Source organism: Heteronotia binoei, chromosome 10 (assembly GCF_032191835.1).
Source record: "Heteronotia binoei isolate CCM8104 ecotype False Entrance Well chromosome 10, APGP_CSIRO_Hbin_v1, whole genome shotgun sequence".
In the NCBI taxonomy this organism is placed as follows: Eukaryota; Metazoa; Chordata; class Lepidosauria; order Squamata; family Gekkonidae; genus Heteronotia; species Heteronotia binoei.
The window spans coordinates 38,969,991-38,988,210 of record NC_083232.1 but is presented as its reverse complement, the minus strand read 5'-3'; the positions used below and the strand labels follow the sequence as shown (position 1 = coordinate 38,988,210).

Below are 18,220 nucleotides of genomic sequence, written 5' to 3'. Positions count from 1 at the left end.
ACCCTAAGAATCTGTTTCTCATTGAAGTTAATGGGATTATAGCACATAATTAAACATTTAATTATGCTAAATACGCTTCTAAAAATAGTTAGCCAGAATCTGGAACTAGAAAAGTGGGCCCAGGTCTGGATGTTAAATACCAAAATGACAAAATCGGCATCATATAAGGAAAATATTTTTAATATGGTGTACAGATGGCATATAACACCAGAAAAACTAGCAAAAATGTACCCAAGGGTCATCAAAGAAATGCTGGAAATGTGAGGAACAGGTTGGTACCTACTACCATATGTGGTGGACCTGCAAGGTCACTAAGGGATATTGGATTAAGGTACATGAGCAGATCCAAATGGTACTGAAACTGTCTATACCATTTAAGCCAGAGCTATTTCTGTTAAGTATGTTCCCAACCAAGACAGATAAAATGACAAAGTATATGACAATTCATATAATAACTGCTGCAAGAAATATGCTTGCGCAATACTGGAAGAAAAAGGAGACTCCGACCATAGATGATCTGGTAGTAAAAATAATGGATATAGCAGAAATAGATTAATTGAATTATAAGCTTAGCACTCAAACTTGTAAGAGTAAAGTACAAGACTGGTCAAAGTTCTATGACTGGTTATGTAAATGTAAATAGAGTATGTAAATAACACTGAATGGGAAGGGTAGAAGGCGTAATAAGAGAGGGCTAGACAAGAAGGAAAAAATAAGAGAGAATAAAGCGTTGCTTATAGATAGACGTTAAAGAGAGTAAAAAAGAGCCCCGTGGCACAGAGTGTTAAAACTGCAGTACTGCAGTCCTAAGCTCTGCTCACGACCTGAGTTTGATTCCTGGTGGAAGCTGAGTTTTCAGGTAGCTGGCTCGAGGTTGACTCAGCCTTCTCTCCTTCCAAGGTCGGTAAAATGAGTACCCAGCTTGCTGGGGGGGAAAGTGTAGATGACTGGGGAAGGCAATGGCAAACCACCCCGTAAAAAGTCTGCCGTGAAAACATTGTGAAAGCAACGTCATCCCATAGTCGGAAACAACTGGTGCTTGCACAGGGGACCTTTCTTTTCCTAAAGAGAGTAACTGCTTATTTCACCTTCATTGTATGTTACCTGGTTTTGGGGTTTTTTGCTTTTATTATATTGTATGTTATAAGAAATTTTGTGAATGAAGAATAGTTATATATATTGGAAGAGGTCATAATGTAAATGATGATATAGAATGTGTAATAGAGAATTATAACCATTGAAGTTTTAAGGCATTATATTGCCATTCCAGGCACTAGAAGAATGCAGAAATACTTACCCACACTGTCTTCCTTTATATACTTGTTCATGAAGCATTTCCTGTGATGAGGGCAGCATGTCTCTTTATCCAGAAGGCCTTTAAATTAGACTCTTTCTTCTGAAGCTCCGACACCTTGATTTCAGAAAAAGAGGGCATTGGACTGGAAAACTGCTAGAGTTGTGCAGTGTTAGAGAATTACGACTGATGAATTAGCATATGGAATCTTCAGGATATATGGGGCAAATGAATGTATAAATTATTGTGATGTATGTACAGTCACACATGGGAACTGTGCTTGCACAAGCCAACTGCAGAAAATTCTAGAGCTCATAGGAGTCAGATTCCCCAACTTTTGAGTCACATGAAGAGGAGGTTTCATGCTTCAGTCTCTCACTTTTGTTTTTGCCACTGTGAAGAGCAGACATTTTAGAGCTTTACTGTTCCTCTTTGTTTCTTTGAGGCAATTTCTTTATCTTCTTTCTGAAGGATTCAGGCCTTTGCGCTCCTTAATCCTAGAATGCTACGGATGCATACCTACAGTATCTAGACACTATCAGAATGAGTTAGTTATATTTTCTTGTCGGGTTTAATTGTTTCATTTCCCCTTTTTTCTGTTTAGGAAACGGTTCTGTCAAGATCTCAAATGAGACACTAGAAGAACAAATGACCAGGTACCTGGGTTGTTTATTGGGTTTTTTTTTTGACATTTTAATCTTTTTTGTTGCTGCTGCTGTTTTACAGTATTTAAACCGATGCTGGCAGGGTTGCCTACCAGGGGGAAAGCTTTCGTGTGTGGAAAAACTATGCAGAAATGAATCTTACAGGCTGTTTATTTCATATTTCCATTTTATTAACTTACTAGAAATGACACAAGGCTACTTTCTCACTGGCATCACTACATCATTATTTATGCATTTTTAGCAATCTAGATTTCGTAAGGTACTTTGGACCCTTTTGACTGCCTTGTTTTATAGAGATAATATTTGGTGATTTGAAACAGCACCTTGATTGGTGAGAAAAACCTAGTCCCCAAACAAGTCACGGAGAGATCTAGTTAGACTGTAAGGAGGATGTCCCAAAGTTCTCTTCTTTTTTCCTATCCAGCTAAGGAAGCCGAAGGCTACTTAGCAAAGGGTAGAGCATATCTTGCAGTGGCAAAATGTACTGGAACAAATACTTCAAAAGTCGATGTGTTGTATTACTTGTACTATTCTCAATACTAGCACATTAGTCCAACTAATTGAAAATTAATGGTAGACTGCAGCTGCTCACAGGGGCTATAACATAGAACTGCCCTGTCATTCCACCAAACCAAATAGAGTCTTTCCAGGTCTGGGCTAGTGTTAGCCATGAACAATTCAGGCTGGCATGGAAAGAACATTCCTGATCCTGAGGAACAATGTGATAATCATTTCTCTATGTTGTGTCTCCTGGGTAAAACTGCTGCCTTGGGATGTGTTTCCAAGTGGCAGAATTAACCTATATAAGTAAAGATAGTCCCCTGTGCAAGCACCAGTTGTTTTCGACTCTGGGGTGACGTTGCTTTCATGTTTTCACAACAGACTTTTTATGGAATGGTTTGCCATTGCCTTCCCCAAGAGTTAACCTATAACCAGCTATAAATATAACAAAGTTTCATTCCAGTGGCACCTTTAAGACCAACAAAGTTTTATTCAAGTGAGCATGCACACTTCCTCAGATAATTGAAATGAAAGTTTACAGTTTGTATATATATACAGATGCTTTCACCCTCTGAATAGACCCCTGAATGCGGGACAGTTTGATGTCATCAGAAGGCCTGGTGTACCCTCACTGTCAGCTTGTACCAGCCGCAAGGGACATGGGTCTAGGAGGCAAGTGGTTGCCCTTGCAGCACCCAGAATCCTGTCAACATTGGCCACTGAGATGCAGTGGAAGTTGTCAAATATTGAATTTAAAGGTGGCCAAGGGGCCTCTAGTTCACATTCTATCAAAATTGGTAGGCAGATTGCAGTGGATCATCAAGACTTTATTTGCGAAAAAGCTTGCAAATGCGTCACAATTTAAAGTCAAATTACTAAATGTTTTAGGTCTCCCCGTGAGAGAAGGTAATGATCTAATCACCCTAAACAATTGTGCTGGGTGAGAACCACGGGATGCAATGCAGGCTCCATAGAATTCCCTCAGCATTTTTCATCTCTATCTCATAGGATTTCATAAGCATCTTATAAGATACTCTTGAAGTTTTGTCATGAGACCATCTCCAAACTCACTCATATGCCCTTCTGAACTATTACTTTCTCCCTTCTTCTCTGGGTTCTTCATGACTTTGGTGTAAAGAGGATGGCAATATAGTGAACTATATTTGTGCCACCCAGATCCAGTCATACAGTTGAGAGCCAGCACTGTAAATGGTTTAGAGTGCCAGATTAGGACTAGGAAGACCCTGGTTCAAATCCTTACTGTTGTCTGAAAGCCACTGAGTGAACTTGGCCCAGTCACTGACCGATTTCGCACTACGCTTGTTCCAGGGTGGAGAACCCTTTTGCTACTGGGGCTTCACTCTGTTTTTGCACAAGTTGCCCCGGAGCTGCAATTTGGCATGCCGCTATTCTGCAGCAAGTGGAAACCGCTTGTCAGCATATCCTGCTTACTGCGGAACAGTGGTGTGGCAACTCACAGCTCCGGGGCAATTTGTGCAAAAATGGAGTGAAGCTTCGGTAGCAAAATGTCACGTTCTCAGGGTGCAGGCAGGCAGAAGTCCAAAGCCAGTCCAACGTCAAAATCTAGGAAGTCAAGCAAGAGCCAAGTTACCAATGCAGAATCACAAACCGGAATCAGAAGTCAATGTCCAAAAGCCAAAAGGTCAGGGTGCCAAGGAAATCAAGCAGGTCAGCATCAGGAAGGAGCGTGGATGCAAGCCAGAGAATAGACTTGTTGCTTCCACAAGGTTACCAGGTCCTGGTTGGGAGCAATATGGGAGTCTCAGTCAGCCTGCTCCCTGGGTGGCAGTGACTCTGCTAGAACTTGGGGCTGAGAGATCTGAAGCATCGGCGTGCCTCATGTCTTCGCTCTGAAAGTTCTTTCTGGAGCCTACTTCAAACTCTTGAGATGGGAGGAGGAGAGCTTGGAGGAGATTGATTGTCAACAGCTGACACTGGTGTCTGGAGAGTGATTGATGGATCAGCTGCTGTTTGTTCATCTGAGGAATTGGCTGGCAACTCTTCCAGGTCTGTTAACCCTTCCAGCTCCTCGTCAGGGCTCATGACACAAAAGGGCTCTCCATCCCGGAACAAGCATAGCGCTAAATCGGTCTCTATTAATCTACTTCACCAGGCTGCTGTAAAGGTAGAATGGTGGAAGAGAGAACTGGGCATGCTGCCTGGAATGTCTGGTGAAAAGGGTATGATCGATATTTGTTATAGAGAAATGTGATGGATAGTTTGTCCTTTGTTCTTTTTTTAAGAACTACATCATGCTTGCACATGACAGAGGAATGAGCACCTTGAATGAAAGGCATGTCCAAACTTGTCCATGAAATCAGTTAATAATTACAAATGTAATGATGTCAGTTTCCTGTGATTTAAAAAAAAAGGTCTATGGAGTACAAAGAGCAATTTAAACAATAAAGAGGTGTAAGATTATCACTGTAAAATGTTCACATGCCACTGTTACATGCATAGAATAAAACCTAATGGCATGTATAATAAAAAATCTTCAGATTTGTGGATTACAGTACAGAGTAAATTTGTTCTCATTATAAGGTACTTCCACAATAACTGTTTTCTTTATTTCTTTATTTTTTTTTAAATTTATTTAGAATTTATATCCCGCCCTTCCCACAAGTGGCTTTAACCATATGCTAATTTATTCCTGAGACTCTTGAGGACATTTCTCCCAAACCATTGCATTCCCATATTTTCCTTTTGGTAGTTCCATTATTTTTACGGAGACACTTTTGTTACTGCTTCTCCAAGGTGGGAGAATTCTTTTTTCTTCCTCCCCATCCCCATCCCTGAAGGAGCATCTCTACTGATATAAACCTGTGCAGCAAATCCAGGCCTCTGACCAGGGCCTTATCTCTACCAAGGGCTTTTTTTTTTTAGCAGGAACACACAGGAACGCAGTTCCAGCTGGTGTGGCATCAGTGGGTGTTGCCTAATATGCAAATGAGTCCCTGAAACAATGGGCATGTCAGGAGGTGTGTCCTATTATGCAAATGAGTTCCTGCTGGGCTTTTTCTACAGAAGAAGCCCTGTGTCTACCCTTTCTCACAGACTCATTAAATTTGCAGCGGCTCAGTCTCAATCTTTTTTCACCCATACATTGTGGCCTAGTCTTTTTGAAGTCTGATAGCCGCTTGCTCTTTAAAAGTTTAGGAAGCAGTCTGCTGTAGAACTATTGGCCATTTGTTAGTGTATTGTATTTTACTGCACAGTAAACTGCCTTCGGACCTTTCATTTGAAAGGCAATCTCGAAATAAATTGAATTTTACAGGAAAAGAAAGCCACAAAGCAGGCAAGAGCAAAGAAGGGAGTCGCTAACAATAGTTGGACTGGATGAATAGCACAGAATGGCAGAGTTAATGCTGTCCCTAGTCATATTCCGAACTCCCTCTGCTTGAGGTCTGAAGGTTCACATCTGAAAGCTTTGGTCTGTTATTCTTTATATTGTTGAATTAACTGTACTGCCGAAGTCAATAAAGGATTTTCAGGCAGTGAGCCAGTCCTCAGCACTAGACAAGTGCTTTTGTCAACTGCTCCTATGCATAACTACCCCAAAGGGTACTATTTCCAAGTGTGTAGGATTGTAGCCTGTTATCATGCCCCTGGATTTTTTTTTTTTGTTTTTTTGCTTGCAGCTTTGTGTGCTGTATCAGATGGTGCCATTTCATTGTGATGAGGGTTGATTATATCTATGTTAAAGATCCTGTTTGCTTTTGTAATTTGAAGTTCACAGAGCAAATTATTCCTAAAATCAATTTGTGACTCTGGTGGTATGAGCTATCACATTGCTCTTGACTTCGTCTCTTCAATTTTGTGTTTGTAGATATGCATACTACTATTCAGGAATAGGGGCTGGGGTTCTTATTGTTGCCTACTGTCAGATTGCATTTTGGACACTGGCAGCGGGCCGTCAAATCAAGAAAATTAGGCAACATTTCTTCCACTCCATTATGCGTCAGGAAATTGGATGGTTCGATGTAAATGATGCTGGGGAACTAAATACTCGACTTATAGAGTGAGTATACATTTTATGCTTGGCTATCATGTTTGCTTCAGAAGTTATTAATTTTAATTTTGATTGCTACTTTGGTTTATTTTTCTTAAAGCAGAGCTTCTGGTGTATTGATGAGATTCTGGGGCTTTAAAGTAAGCTCCCTGTAGTGTGTGTTTTGTCTTAAAATTAGGAGAGGTAATAAAGTACATCTCTCAGTAAAGGAGATAGGGCTGGACTGCAAAGATGAGAGGTCCATTTGCTGATGCATTAATATGTCTTCTATGATCTGAAATGATTATTTTTTGTATGCAGGAATGTGTGTATGTGTTTAAAAAAATCTGTTTGCTTCAGTAAAACAAGTTATTGTGGTATCCTCAAATCTGACTGTATCTATATAAACATTTAGTCATACATATGGGAGGTGACTGCAAAATATAATGATACAAATGGGACATCTAGGAAGTATATTTGTATCATGTATGTGGATGCACTAACCAATTCACCTTAAATTTGCTTTTCCTTAGTGATGTCTCCAAAATCAATGAAGGAATTGGAGACAAAATTTCAATCCTAATCCAAGGAATTGCTACATTTCTGTCAGGAATTATAGTTGGGTTCATTCGAGGATGGAAACTAACTCTTGTAATACTGGCAGTCAGTCCTGTTCTGGGACTCTCTGCTGCAATATGGGCAAAGGTAATGTATGTTTTTGCTGAAAGGTGAAATACACAACCAGTATTTTTGGTTATGAAAATGTCATTGCAATTGTCTCAAAAGAGTTTTTCATTCTGTGTTTTGCTAGTTTATAACAGTGATAGGCAATGTGCGCCCTGAGAACTATTCAGCACCACCACATCCCTAGCACATGGAGATTCAGATATATACTGGGGCAAAAATATCTCATAGGGCTTGTTTTGAGTGGAGAGCCCTTTTGATCCCGACACTTCTCTCTGTTTTTGCACAAGTTGCCCTGGAGCTGAGAGTTGGTGTGCCATTCTCCTGCAGCAAATGCAAAGGACAATGGCAGCACAATATACAAAATACAAATGAAACAAAAAATATTATGCAAATCACACTATTAAATATCTTGTACAATTTATATTATATTGTGTAAAAACATACAAAAATTTCAATATATACAAAATACTTTAGTAACACAAAGTCTCAAATGTATTATTTCAAGGAGGACCCCACAAAGTCTCTTATTTTCACAAAGAGAGTGCTATGACTCAGAAATAAAGTTCCGAAGGAGTCCCTCCATTGTTTGTCGGCTTCCGAAGGAAAAATGCTTGCCTTCACGCAACCACCGTTTTTTAATAGTGTTCCGCTGCTCCTGTAGCTTCCTCATAAGCCACCGTCAATTGAGAAATTGAAATGGGCGTATGAAAGGAATTTGGCTGGGAATTTCAGTTGGCTTATGAGGAAGCTGCAGAAGCAATGGAACGCAATTAAAAAACGGTGGTTGCGTGAAGGCAAGCATTTTTCCTTCGATAGTCGACAAACAATGGAGGGGCTCCTTTGGAACTTTATTTCTGAGTCGTAGCACTCTCTTTGTGAAAATAAGAGACTTTGTGGGGTCCTCCTTGAAATAATACATTTGAGACTTTGTGTTACTAAAATGTTTTGTATATATTGAAATTTTTGTATGTTTTTAAACAATATAATATAAATTGTACAAGATATTTAATAGCGTGATATGCATAATATTTTTTGTTTCATTTGTATTCTCCTGCAGCAAGCAGAAACTGCTTGGAAGAGGATCTTGCTTGCTGCGGAAGAGTGCTGTGCCAGCTTGCAGCTCTGGGGCAATTTGTGCGAGAATGGAGAGAAGCCCCAGGAGGAAAAGGGGTCTCCACCCAGAACAAGCCTCGTGCAAAATCGATCTTGGTCTTAAAGGTGCCATTGGACTCAAACTTTGTTAACATAAGAACATAAGAGAAGCCATGTTGGATCAGGCCAACGGCCCATCCAGTCCAACACTCTGTATCACACAGTGGCCAAAAATTTACATGTGTGTGTGTATATATATAATATATATATATACACACACACACACACACACTGTGGCTAATAGCCACTGATGGACCTCTGCTCCATATTTTTATCTAACCCCCTCTTGAAGCTGGCTATGCCTCTAGCTGCCGCCACCTCCTGTGGCAGTGAATTCCACATGTTAATCACCCATTGGGTGAAGAAGTACCTCCTTTTATCCGTTCTAACCTGACTGTTCAGCAATTTCATTGAATGCCCATGGGTTCTTGTATTGTGAGAAAGGGAGAAAAGTACTTCTTTCTCTACCTTCTCCATCCCATGCATAATCTTGTAAACCTCTATCATGTCACCCTGCAGTCGATGTTTCTCCAAGCTAAAGAGCCCCAAGCGTTTTAACCTTTCTTCATAGGGAAAGTGTTCCAAACCTGTAATCATTCTAGTTGCCCTTTTCTGCACTTTTTCCAATGCTATAATAGCCTTTTTGAGGTGTGGTGACCAGAATTGCACACAGTATTCCAAATGAGACCGCACCATTGATTTATATAGGGGCATTATGATACTGGCTGATTTGTTTTCAGTTCCCTTCCTAATAATACCCAGCATGGCGTTGGCCTTTTTTATTGCAATCGCACACTGTCTTGTCATTTTCAGTGAGTTATCTACCACGACCCCAAGATCTCTCTCTTGGTCAGTCTCTGCCAGTTCACACCCCATCAACTTGTATTTGCAGCTGGGATTTTTGGCCCCAATGTGCATTACTTTGCACTTGGCCACATTGAACCTCATCTGCCACATTGACGCCCACTCACCCAGCCTCAACAGATCCCTTTGGAGTTCCTCACAATCCTCTCTGGTTTTTACCACCCTGAACAATTTAGTGTTATCCACAAACGTGGCCACTTCACTGCTTACTCTCAATTCCAAATCATTTATGAACAAGTTAAAGAGCATGGGACCCAGTACTGAGCCCTGTGGCACTCCACTGCTTACCATCCTCCACTGCGAAGACTGCCCATTTATACTCACTCTCTGCTTCCTATTAATCAGCCAGCTTAATTAGCCTTGTTCTAAGACTATACCGGTTAGTATAACATTTGTAGAATTGCTTAACGTGGTTGGGTCCTGACAGTTCAGCAAGAGACCACAGTTTTGGCAAGAGGTATTGTGCCATATAGAATTTGACTAATGGGACTGAAATACTGTTTTTCCTATAGGTCCTTTCTTCATTCACCAGCAAGGAGCTTGCTGCCTATGCAAAAGCTGGATCAGTAGCTGAGGAGGTTCTGGGAGCAATTAGGACAGTTGTAGCTTTTGGAGGACAGAAGAAAGAAATCCAGAGGTTAAGAAATGTTTTGTGTTATTAATTTTAAACAGCCATTCTAGGTTTGTTGTATGTGTCTAGGTTATTCAGTGATCTATATTTGGCCCTTTTCAAATCAAACACACTGTCTTAGTTGGACCTATCCACATGCTATGCCAACAAGGTTAGTAAGGCAATATGTCAGTAGCATTTTTATTCTTATGTTCCTTGTTGATCCTTGAAACAGAATTCCCTGGTGTGATTCTCTGGTCCACAAACAGTGGGCAGACTAGAGTACAAATCCTGATGCCCCTTTCACCATGTGTGGTGGGAAAAATAACAACCATGCACACTAGACACATATGAGCATTATGAATGTGCTCACACTTTCTACAAAGTCTACATTAAAACTGCCCCTATCCTGTGCACAAGGAAACCAGTGTGAGCACAAGGACAAAAATTCTCCTAGCAGGGCCTTTCACTCCTACTGGCTTAGGTTCCTTGCCTGGCTTAAGGAAATCACCACATAACAATATTAAAGGGTGAGGTGATGAAATGGCAAAGCAGTGCTGCAAAAGGAATACTGAAAATCCAAGTGAAATCAGAAATAACGTTTATTAACCATCAGGGATATACAGCTAGACATAATCTTTTCACATGCTAAAAAGAATAAAGAAAAGAAACTTTTTTGGGGGTGGGGTGGGGGCTGAAAATCCTTTTTGGATGGCATTTGGGCTTCTCATGCCTAGAATGGCCAACTAAATGACATACTGGATATGCAGACAAAAGTAGTCCATATGAAGTGGGAATACACACACACACACACACACACACTATGTGTGTGTGTATAATTTTTAAAAAGTATTAACAAAAATCAAATAAAAAATAGAAAAGAAGTGCATTTTGCTGTCCAGTAGTGCTTATTTATATTAAATTAATGTAATCTTCTCCTTTCAGGTATCACAAAAATTTAGAAGATGCTAAAAATTTAGGAATCAAGAAGGCTATTACGGCCAACATTTCCATGGGATTTGCTTTCTTTTTAATATATGCGTCTTATGCCCTGGCTTTCTGGTATGGGACATCTTTGATACTATATGAAGGATATCAAATTGGGATAGTCCTTACAGTAAGTATTAGGGATGAGCTGCATAGTTTTTTTGTTCAACAAAGAAGACAATTTTTGTGCTGATGCTTAGCAAAATAATTGAAATTGGCATCTGTGATAGAAATTTCAAAAACTGTAGATGTTTTCCTTTAAAGGAGTTGACCAGTTTGTAAATCTGAATTCTTAGCTTATGCCAACTGCAAAAAGTCATGAGATTTACTATGTGTTTTATGTAAACAAGAAAATTTTCTTTATGTATTTATTTACATGTCCTGTTCACAATGTATAAATCTGGTGCATGTGTACATGTGTGTATTTCTAACCTAGGATGGAGCATGTGTGGGGAAGGAGCAAAAAACCCCTCCTTCTAATCTATTGCTTTTAAGTTCCCTGTTTGGTTTTGACACTCAAAATGTGTCAGCAGAAATAGCAACGGAGTGTATGAGATGGGGGCAACAGAGCAAGGTTTAATTCCTCTCCCCCCAGATGTTCTGCTTTTGGTTATAAATCAAGTATTCCTACTCTCCTTTTTGCAGGGATGGTGGGATGAGACATTTATGGTTCACATCTAGGCTGAGCCTAGGTGGATCTGTAAAGTACCATGCCATCAGGAATCACGCTTCAGTCTAAAGCTGCATTGTCTTTCCTTTGATCATACCATCTTGCCTACTCTCTTTGGTTACAGGCAGCCTATCAGCACACTCTGTGCAAAGATGAAAACTCATACTACTAGTAATCTGGCCAGCAGTTCCACTTTAGCCCAGCTAACCAATCTGTGGTTAAAAGAAAAAAAATCCGGTTGGCATCTCCTTATAAGTAACTGGGGTAGAATGTTGATATAGTTCTCAGCAAGCCTCATTAGAATGAGCAGATGCTGGGGAAGAGCACTATTATTCCCATTCCCCAGATCTGCATGCATCTTACTATGTCATCCTTGTTGGCTCCCAACATCTGCTACTCTGAAACAGGCACAGGGTGTACCTTTGAACCTGCTTGATTCTTTCTGCCTCTGTAGCTGCTTAGTCTGCTTATCCTCAGTTTTTCTTACCTTGTCTGAACTTACTTCTTCAGCCTAGCTATTGCCAAGTACATCCCAGCTCGCCTCCTGCCTTGGCCCATGCCTTAGTTTCCTTCCATTGTTCAGCCTAGTATTGTGTTAATTGGGTCCTTGTGCCAATGTCCACATTCACTCAAGTTGTTATGCATGCCAGAAAAGCAGCTGGATGTTGTGGTATGGGGAGGCTCCGCAGGACTCCTGCCTGCATACTGGCATAGCATGAAAGGTTATGATTTCCAAAAAAGTTTGGACTCTGATTTTACAATTTTTTCCCTGTCAATATTGAAACTAAAATATAAGAAAAGATTAACACACACAAAGCTTCTCTAAGCAGAGCCACACCCTTCTAAATACATTGACTCTGCAGTGACATTGCTTTGGATTGCACTGTTAGCATCACAGGATTTTTAGAAGTAGGTGGGTTGGCTCAATAAGAAAGTTAGCTGTGGCTTAAGAAAGCTAGCAAAAGGTGTTGATAGGTTCCTGCCTTGGTACCCTTGTTCATTTTCATTACCCTAATATGATGAGCCATTGCACAAGCCTATCAGATCCAAGGGTCAGGAGGACTGGTGATTGTGGGCAGCTGTGGAGCCCATGCACTGGCACAGCTTTCATCTGTGTGATTGCCAGAACAAGCTTCTTTCAAGGTTTTCATGGGAAAGTGACACAGAGTTGCTGGGCACTTTTAATTGAAAGTAGCACAAAATGTGGTTTTGAAAAAGAGATTTTTGCTTATTAAGTTATTAAATATTGGAACTTAACATTCATATCTAGTATTTCTAGCATCTGCCTTTTCTTTCTAAATAGCCTGAAGAATAGGTATTTAAACATTTTTTAAAAAAACAGAGCTCAGTATTAAAAATGAAAAAAATAGACCAAATACAACTTTATCTACTGTCCAGGTATAAAAACTGCAATCTGGAGAATTCTAGAAGCTGTAAAAACCCATGTAACTTAACTGGATTTTGAAGCACAATCCAGCACTTAAGCCCTGCTGATTCCAATGATTCTCAGTCTGCATGCTGGAACATGCAGCATGATCCTATGTATTTTTGGAAATCCCCATGACTTCCAAGCTGCAAATCTTGTCCACATTTATTTGGGAAAATCTCCACTGAATGTATGAGGTGTGTGTGTGGGGGGGGTACTTTAAATAGGATCTGATTGTGGAGGCTTAGATTTCTTACTGATCTAAGACCACAAAAGGTTATCGGATAGTGACAAAAAAAAATCAGGAGACAAAACTTTAAAAATGCAAGCAGAAAAAGGGGGTGGGGGTCAGTTTATTTGCAGAGAAGATCTTCCAGTGCAAATATTGCAGGAATACCAAAAGGATCTTTACTGGAGTTTATTTTGCTTAATGGCATCTGGCTCTGTCCAGTGATGGGACATGGCTGTTAACTGGGGAAATGCCACCTTTTGCCTGTCTGGGAGAGAGGAATGAAATGTTGCAGCTTGCCCAGGACTCCACACTGAGCAAGCCGCAGTGTGTGTGGGGTGTAGGTGACAGACCATATGACCTTCTGAAGAATCTGCCAACTGCATCACCCTGTATGAAGAATAAAAAATGCAAACCCAGAGATCCAGGTTCTGTTACTAATTGAATTTGTTCCTTTTCTTTTTATTATTGGAATAAGTGAAAATGGGGGAAATTGCTCTACAGTGAGGGATTTCACACTGTGCACCCTTCTAAAAAGAAAGGACAAAATGGAAAAACTGTGTTCTCAAGAATTTACATTTACCTTCTTAAGAAAAAAACTACCTAATTTGGTTGGAACTCATTCATATTATGAACAGGGACATCTCAGCAAACAATAACACTAGTTACTGATAATATCAGCTTTAAAACCACATGATTAAACCACATGTTATATATATTCCCACCATTGTAAGAGCTACCTTAAAATAATTGAAATAAGAGTATTTTATGATTACCAAAGTCTTTTTCTTTGATCTGAGATTTTGTTCTGAGCTTTGATAGGCCCATTTTTGTTTCTTGAAATTCGGTCCCCTGGCAGTTGCCTGATATAGGACCTCAGTCTTTGCTAACATTCATAACTACGTATTTGTTTTTGTCTTGAACATGATTTCCATTTTAGGTCTTTTTTGCTGTGCTAATTGGAGCATTTAGTATTGGCCAGGCTACCCCAAACATAGAGGCATTTGCTAATGCAAGAGGAGCAGCTTATGCAGTTTTTAACATTATAGATCATGTAAGTATCCATTTTAGAGCAATGGCTTGAAATTACAGAGAGCCACAAAGTCTGAGAGCTATAATAAGTTATAATCACCGTTGGCTGGGATCCAAAGACCATTACTACTGGTTCTGCATATCCCAGGTGGCACTGGGCTTTCTTCTCAGATGGCAGCTGCCCTCCATGCCATGCTGCATGGTTAGTAATGTTTGAAATGAATAAGTCTTTCATGGGCAGTGTCTCATAACACAGCTTTAAGCAAAGGAGGCACAAATCCTACTGGGCATGCCCACAGTAAAATAATAGTTTGGATCCCATGCATTATGTTTGTTGTTAATGGCTTCAATCTAATTTGCAGTCAGTAGTTGTTTAATGCACAAAAATAACAGCACAATAACAGCACAGTCAATACCAACTGGCTAACAGGCTAAACTCAAGCTTTCCTTCTCTGATGATCAATCCACTTTATAAACAGTACACTTTTAAAGGTAATGTAGTGGGCGGGATCCTGTGTATCTGTGCTAAGAGTGGGAGTTGTGTGGAAGAATGAATGGGTGGCTAAGGTTGCTCATGCTTCCTAGTTCCCTGTTTGCAGATTGTGGTTCCTTATTCAACCACAGATATTGATGATATTTAAACTGCTCTACATCCCCAAATAAGAACTGGACACCTCGAAATTATACATTTTTAGATGGTGGAGACTGTGCCCTGCAAGGTGGCATACAGTGCAGTCTTAAGCTCAGAATTACTCTGTTTAGGATTGCACTGATAAACTGATTCCTGGTTCAATGTATGGGTGTGCCCCAGAGATCCCATTAGTTTGCATTTCCAAGCAAGACAATAGGATTCCTGGGGACCATTCACTTGGGACCTCTTTGAGCATAAACCTGGCACCAATGTATGTTGTGATTTGGGGCAATTAAGGATGGTTTGTTGGTACAGAGCTGTTTATCATCAATATTTGTCATTGGAATGGAGAATAAGAAACCTGTGAGTGCAAACTGGGAACTATCTACCAACTTCAGCCTCCTGGAAGGGGGGTGAGTGGAAGATGAGAGGTGAGAAACAGTTGGATTAAACAGACCTGGCATTTGCTCCCTTGTGCTTTGCCTCCTTCATTCCTGTGTGGAGGTGAGAGGGCCCTTTGGTTGCCTACCCAATCTTCTTTCTGACTGAATTTCATCTTCTCTATACCAACAATGAAGGGGGTGCATAGGTGTGTGCAACAGGACACTCAGAAGAGTAAGGTAATCTTAATTCTGGGGTTCCCAGTGGGGTGCCTGTGAGAGCTATGGCACCTGCCAACCCTTTTCCTGGTGCCTTAGTGCTTTTAGAAAGTGGGCAAGGCTAGGTGGGGCTTTTCCCCAGCAGGGTTTCTAATTGGCTTTGTAGATTAAAAGGAATCCTATTAAACAGAGCTTCTACCTGAAATGTTAATGAGTTAGAGTTGTATATAACCTGACATTTTGTGGAAGTCATTTGATGATTGTGGCCACCTTTCTTTGTCAGAATTCCAAAGGTCCCACAGGCACAGAAAGGTTGGGGACCCCTGGGTTTGTTTCTTTTTAAAGCTGGAGGGAGGGGGAATGAGCACTTCCATTCCTGCTCAAACTGATGGAATTTCCAGCACTGCATATGTGCGTGGAAGAGACCAGGACATGACAGTGCTGCTGGCGTGAGTGTGTCTATGTTGTATTCCATCTGTGGAACAGAGAAATCATTTCAGTGGAATTTTGCAAGTGAGATTTTGCTTTGCTTTCAAATTGCAGCATATGTGAACTGACCAGGTTGGATTTGTGTATCATTTTTCTTTTATATAGGAACCTCAAATTGACAGTTTTTCAGAAACTGGCTACAAACCAGACAAGATTAAAGGGGACCTGAGTTTCCAAAATGTTCGTTTCAATTATCCATCAAGGCCAGATGTCGAGGTACAGTAAGAAAAATTAATATGGTTTCCTGCTTTGTTGCTGTTTACCCATTTTCCCCCAAATATTAAAGAGAATCAGTTCACAGTTCTGACTATATTTAAGGTATGCAATAAAGATCAACTGTAAGTAACCTTGTGAGTATATCCTATAGGAGCAGAACTATAATTGAGATCCAGTGTGTAAATGCTGGACATCTTGTAGGGAAGGGCATTTATACCATTTAGGCTCCATCAAACTGGCTGGCCTGGTGAGACCTTGAGCTGTGGTACAGCTCATTAGATTCATCATGATTCTTACTCTGGGATAAAGAGTTCAACTGCAGGACTGCAGATGCTGTTGATACTGCTTCTTCAGAAGTCCTCTGAGGTCCCTGCATACTGGGTAGGGGCCCTTATACAATATTGCTGCATGGCAAGTAAGGAAGGAGATGACGGGATCATCCTTGTGTGGCAATTTATGGCATTGTGAGTCTGTACAAGATGAACAGCTGTTTGTTTTTATGTTCATTGTTTGATTAAAACTATAGGGATAGGCATGAACCAAACCATGAAACAAAATATGTCACGAATTTTGCCATGTTCGTGGTTTCTGAACCAAAGTTCGTGATGGGTCTACTTTCGTGATGGACAAACTTTTAAAGCAGTTCTTGGTAGCTCATGGCAGTTTGTGGATAGAGCAGAAAGCAGGACTTTAAAGGGAGTCAAATTTTCTGTTACCCATGAAAGCCACAGAAACAGCTGAGCGCTGGGGGGCAGCCTGCTCCTTGCCACTCAGCTGTTTTTTGGGCTTTCTGCAAACCCTGTTTAAGTGACTGTGGTCCCTTTCAATGGGGTTTCTGGGGCCATGAACCATGAACCGGTTCAGTTCATGAATGAACCTTCCAGTTCAATTTGGTTTGTGATTTGGTTTTGTGGTTCTGCCACAAACCAACACAAACTGCATTTTTCTGGTTTGTGCCCACCCCTATAAAACTATTTGTAACTCTCTGTTAAAAGTCCCCAAGGGATATTTGATGCACAAGGGTAGTAAGCAAAAGATGCAAGATTAATTTGCAGAAGTACAAGCAGGGTACTCTTTGTGCCAGTAAAGAGTAATCCAGTTTGGAGGGTTATGATGTTGTGACTGTACAGTATTCAGGGGTGGAATTCTCACAGGAGCTCCTTTGCATATTAGGTCACACACACACCCTGATGAGCCTTGTAAGCTCTTGGATGATTGGCTACATCAGGGGTTTGTGGCCTAATATGCAAAGGAGCTCCTGCTAGAATTCCACCCCTGACTATTTATCCTTATGATGTAGAAAATTAGAGGTTTTAATTCTGATGAACCAATGTGAGCAATAGTTCTAGAATTAAACTTTTGACACATGCCATAAGATGTATTTAATTTTATTTCTGCATTTTTTACATTCCACAATGAACGCTGGTTTCCACATTTGAGTGTGTTTTTATTTTTAAAAACAGCAACAGGTAGACCGAAATCCTTTGGAGGAATAGATGCTCCAGTTTAATTTGATACAATGAAAGCTGTCTCAGGGCAACTCAAGGAGGGTTGTTGGGGTTTGTGTCAGCCCTGTATCCAGAAAATTTGGGTGGCAGGGCCCTGGAAGAAAAAAAGGGGGGGCATGGGGCTTGGCTGCTTTTCTCCTTCAGTGGCCAGCTCGCCTGGCTCCAGCTTTCTCTCGCACTCGCTCTCTCTCCCTGTCACTCTCTCTCTCGCTGCTGTTCTCCGCCCCCACCCCCACTCGCTTTCTTAGTGCAGTCGCCGGGGAGCTGATGGCAGCACTGGAGCATGCCCAGGGCAGTGTGCCACAGAGACCTGAGCACAAAATGTGCTGCCGGGAGGGAAGCAGTAGCCACAGCAGCTCCAGGGGTTGAAATGGGATGGGGATGAACAATTAAAGAGGAAGCCTTTTTGATGCTTCACAAGCCATAATGCCAAGCCCCAGCCGGCTGGGAAAGAGCAATTGAAGGGGAAGCCTCTTTTTCATGTATCCTGTCAGTGAGGTGGTCTTGGTCACCAGAATGCAATAGGACTTATGATCCTTGGCATTTTGGCGTGCAAGACACCCAGCCAGCTGGGAAGCAACAATTGAAGGGGAAGCCTTTTTGATTCTTCCTGTCAGTTGTGTGCACGCCAGAATTCCAAGAGGGGCTTAT

The 18,220-nt window shown here is 40.9% G+C and overlaps 1 protein-coding gene across 1 annotated transcript in view; it reads left to right on the top strand.

The window, feature by feature from the left end:
* ABCB1 (ATP binding cassette subfamily B member 1) overlaps nucleotides 1-18,220 on the top strand; it is a 65,375-nt gene that overhangs the window by 10,557 nt on the left and 36,598 nt on the right. The window contains exons 5-11 of the mRNA XM_060248442.1: nucleotides 1,899-1,950; nucleotides 6,308-6,499; nucleotides 7,003-7,174; nucleotides 9,685-9,809; nucleotides 10,728-10,899; nucleotides 14,035-14,148; nucleotides 15,951-16,061. Coding sequence (XP_060104425.1) covers nucleotides 1,899-1,950; nucleotides 6,308-6,499; nucleotides 7,003-7,174; nucleotides 9,685-9,809; nucleotides 10,728-10,899; nucleotides 14,035-14,148; nucleotides 15,951-16,061 — 938 coding nt within the window. The remainder of the gene's footprint in view (nucleotides 1-1,898; nucleotides 1,951-6,307; nucleotides 6,500-7,002; nucleotides 7,175-9,684; nucleotides 9,810-10,727; nucleotides 10,900-14,034; nucleotides 14,149-15,950; nucleotides 16,062-18,220) is intronic.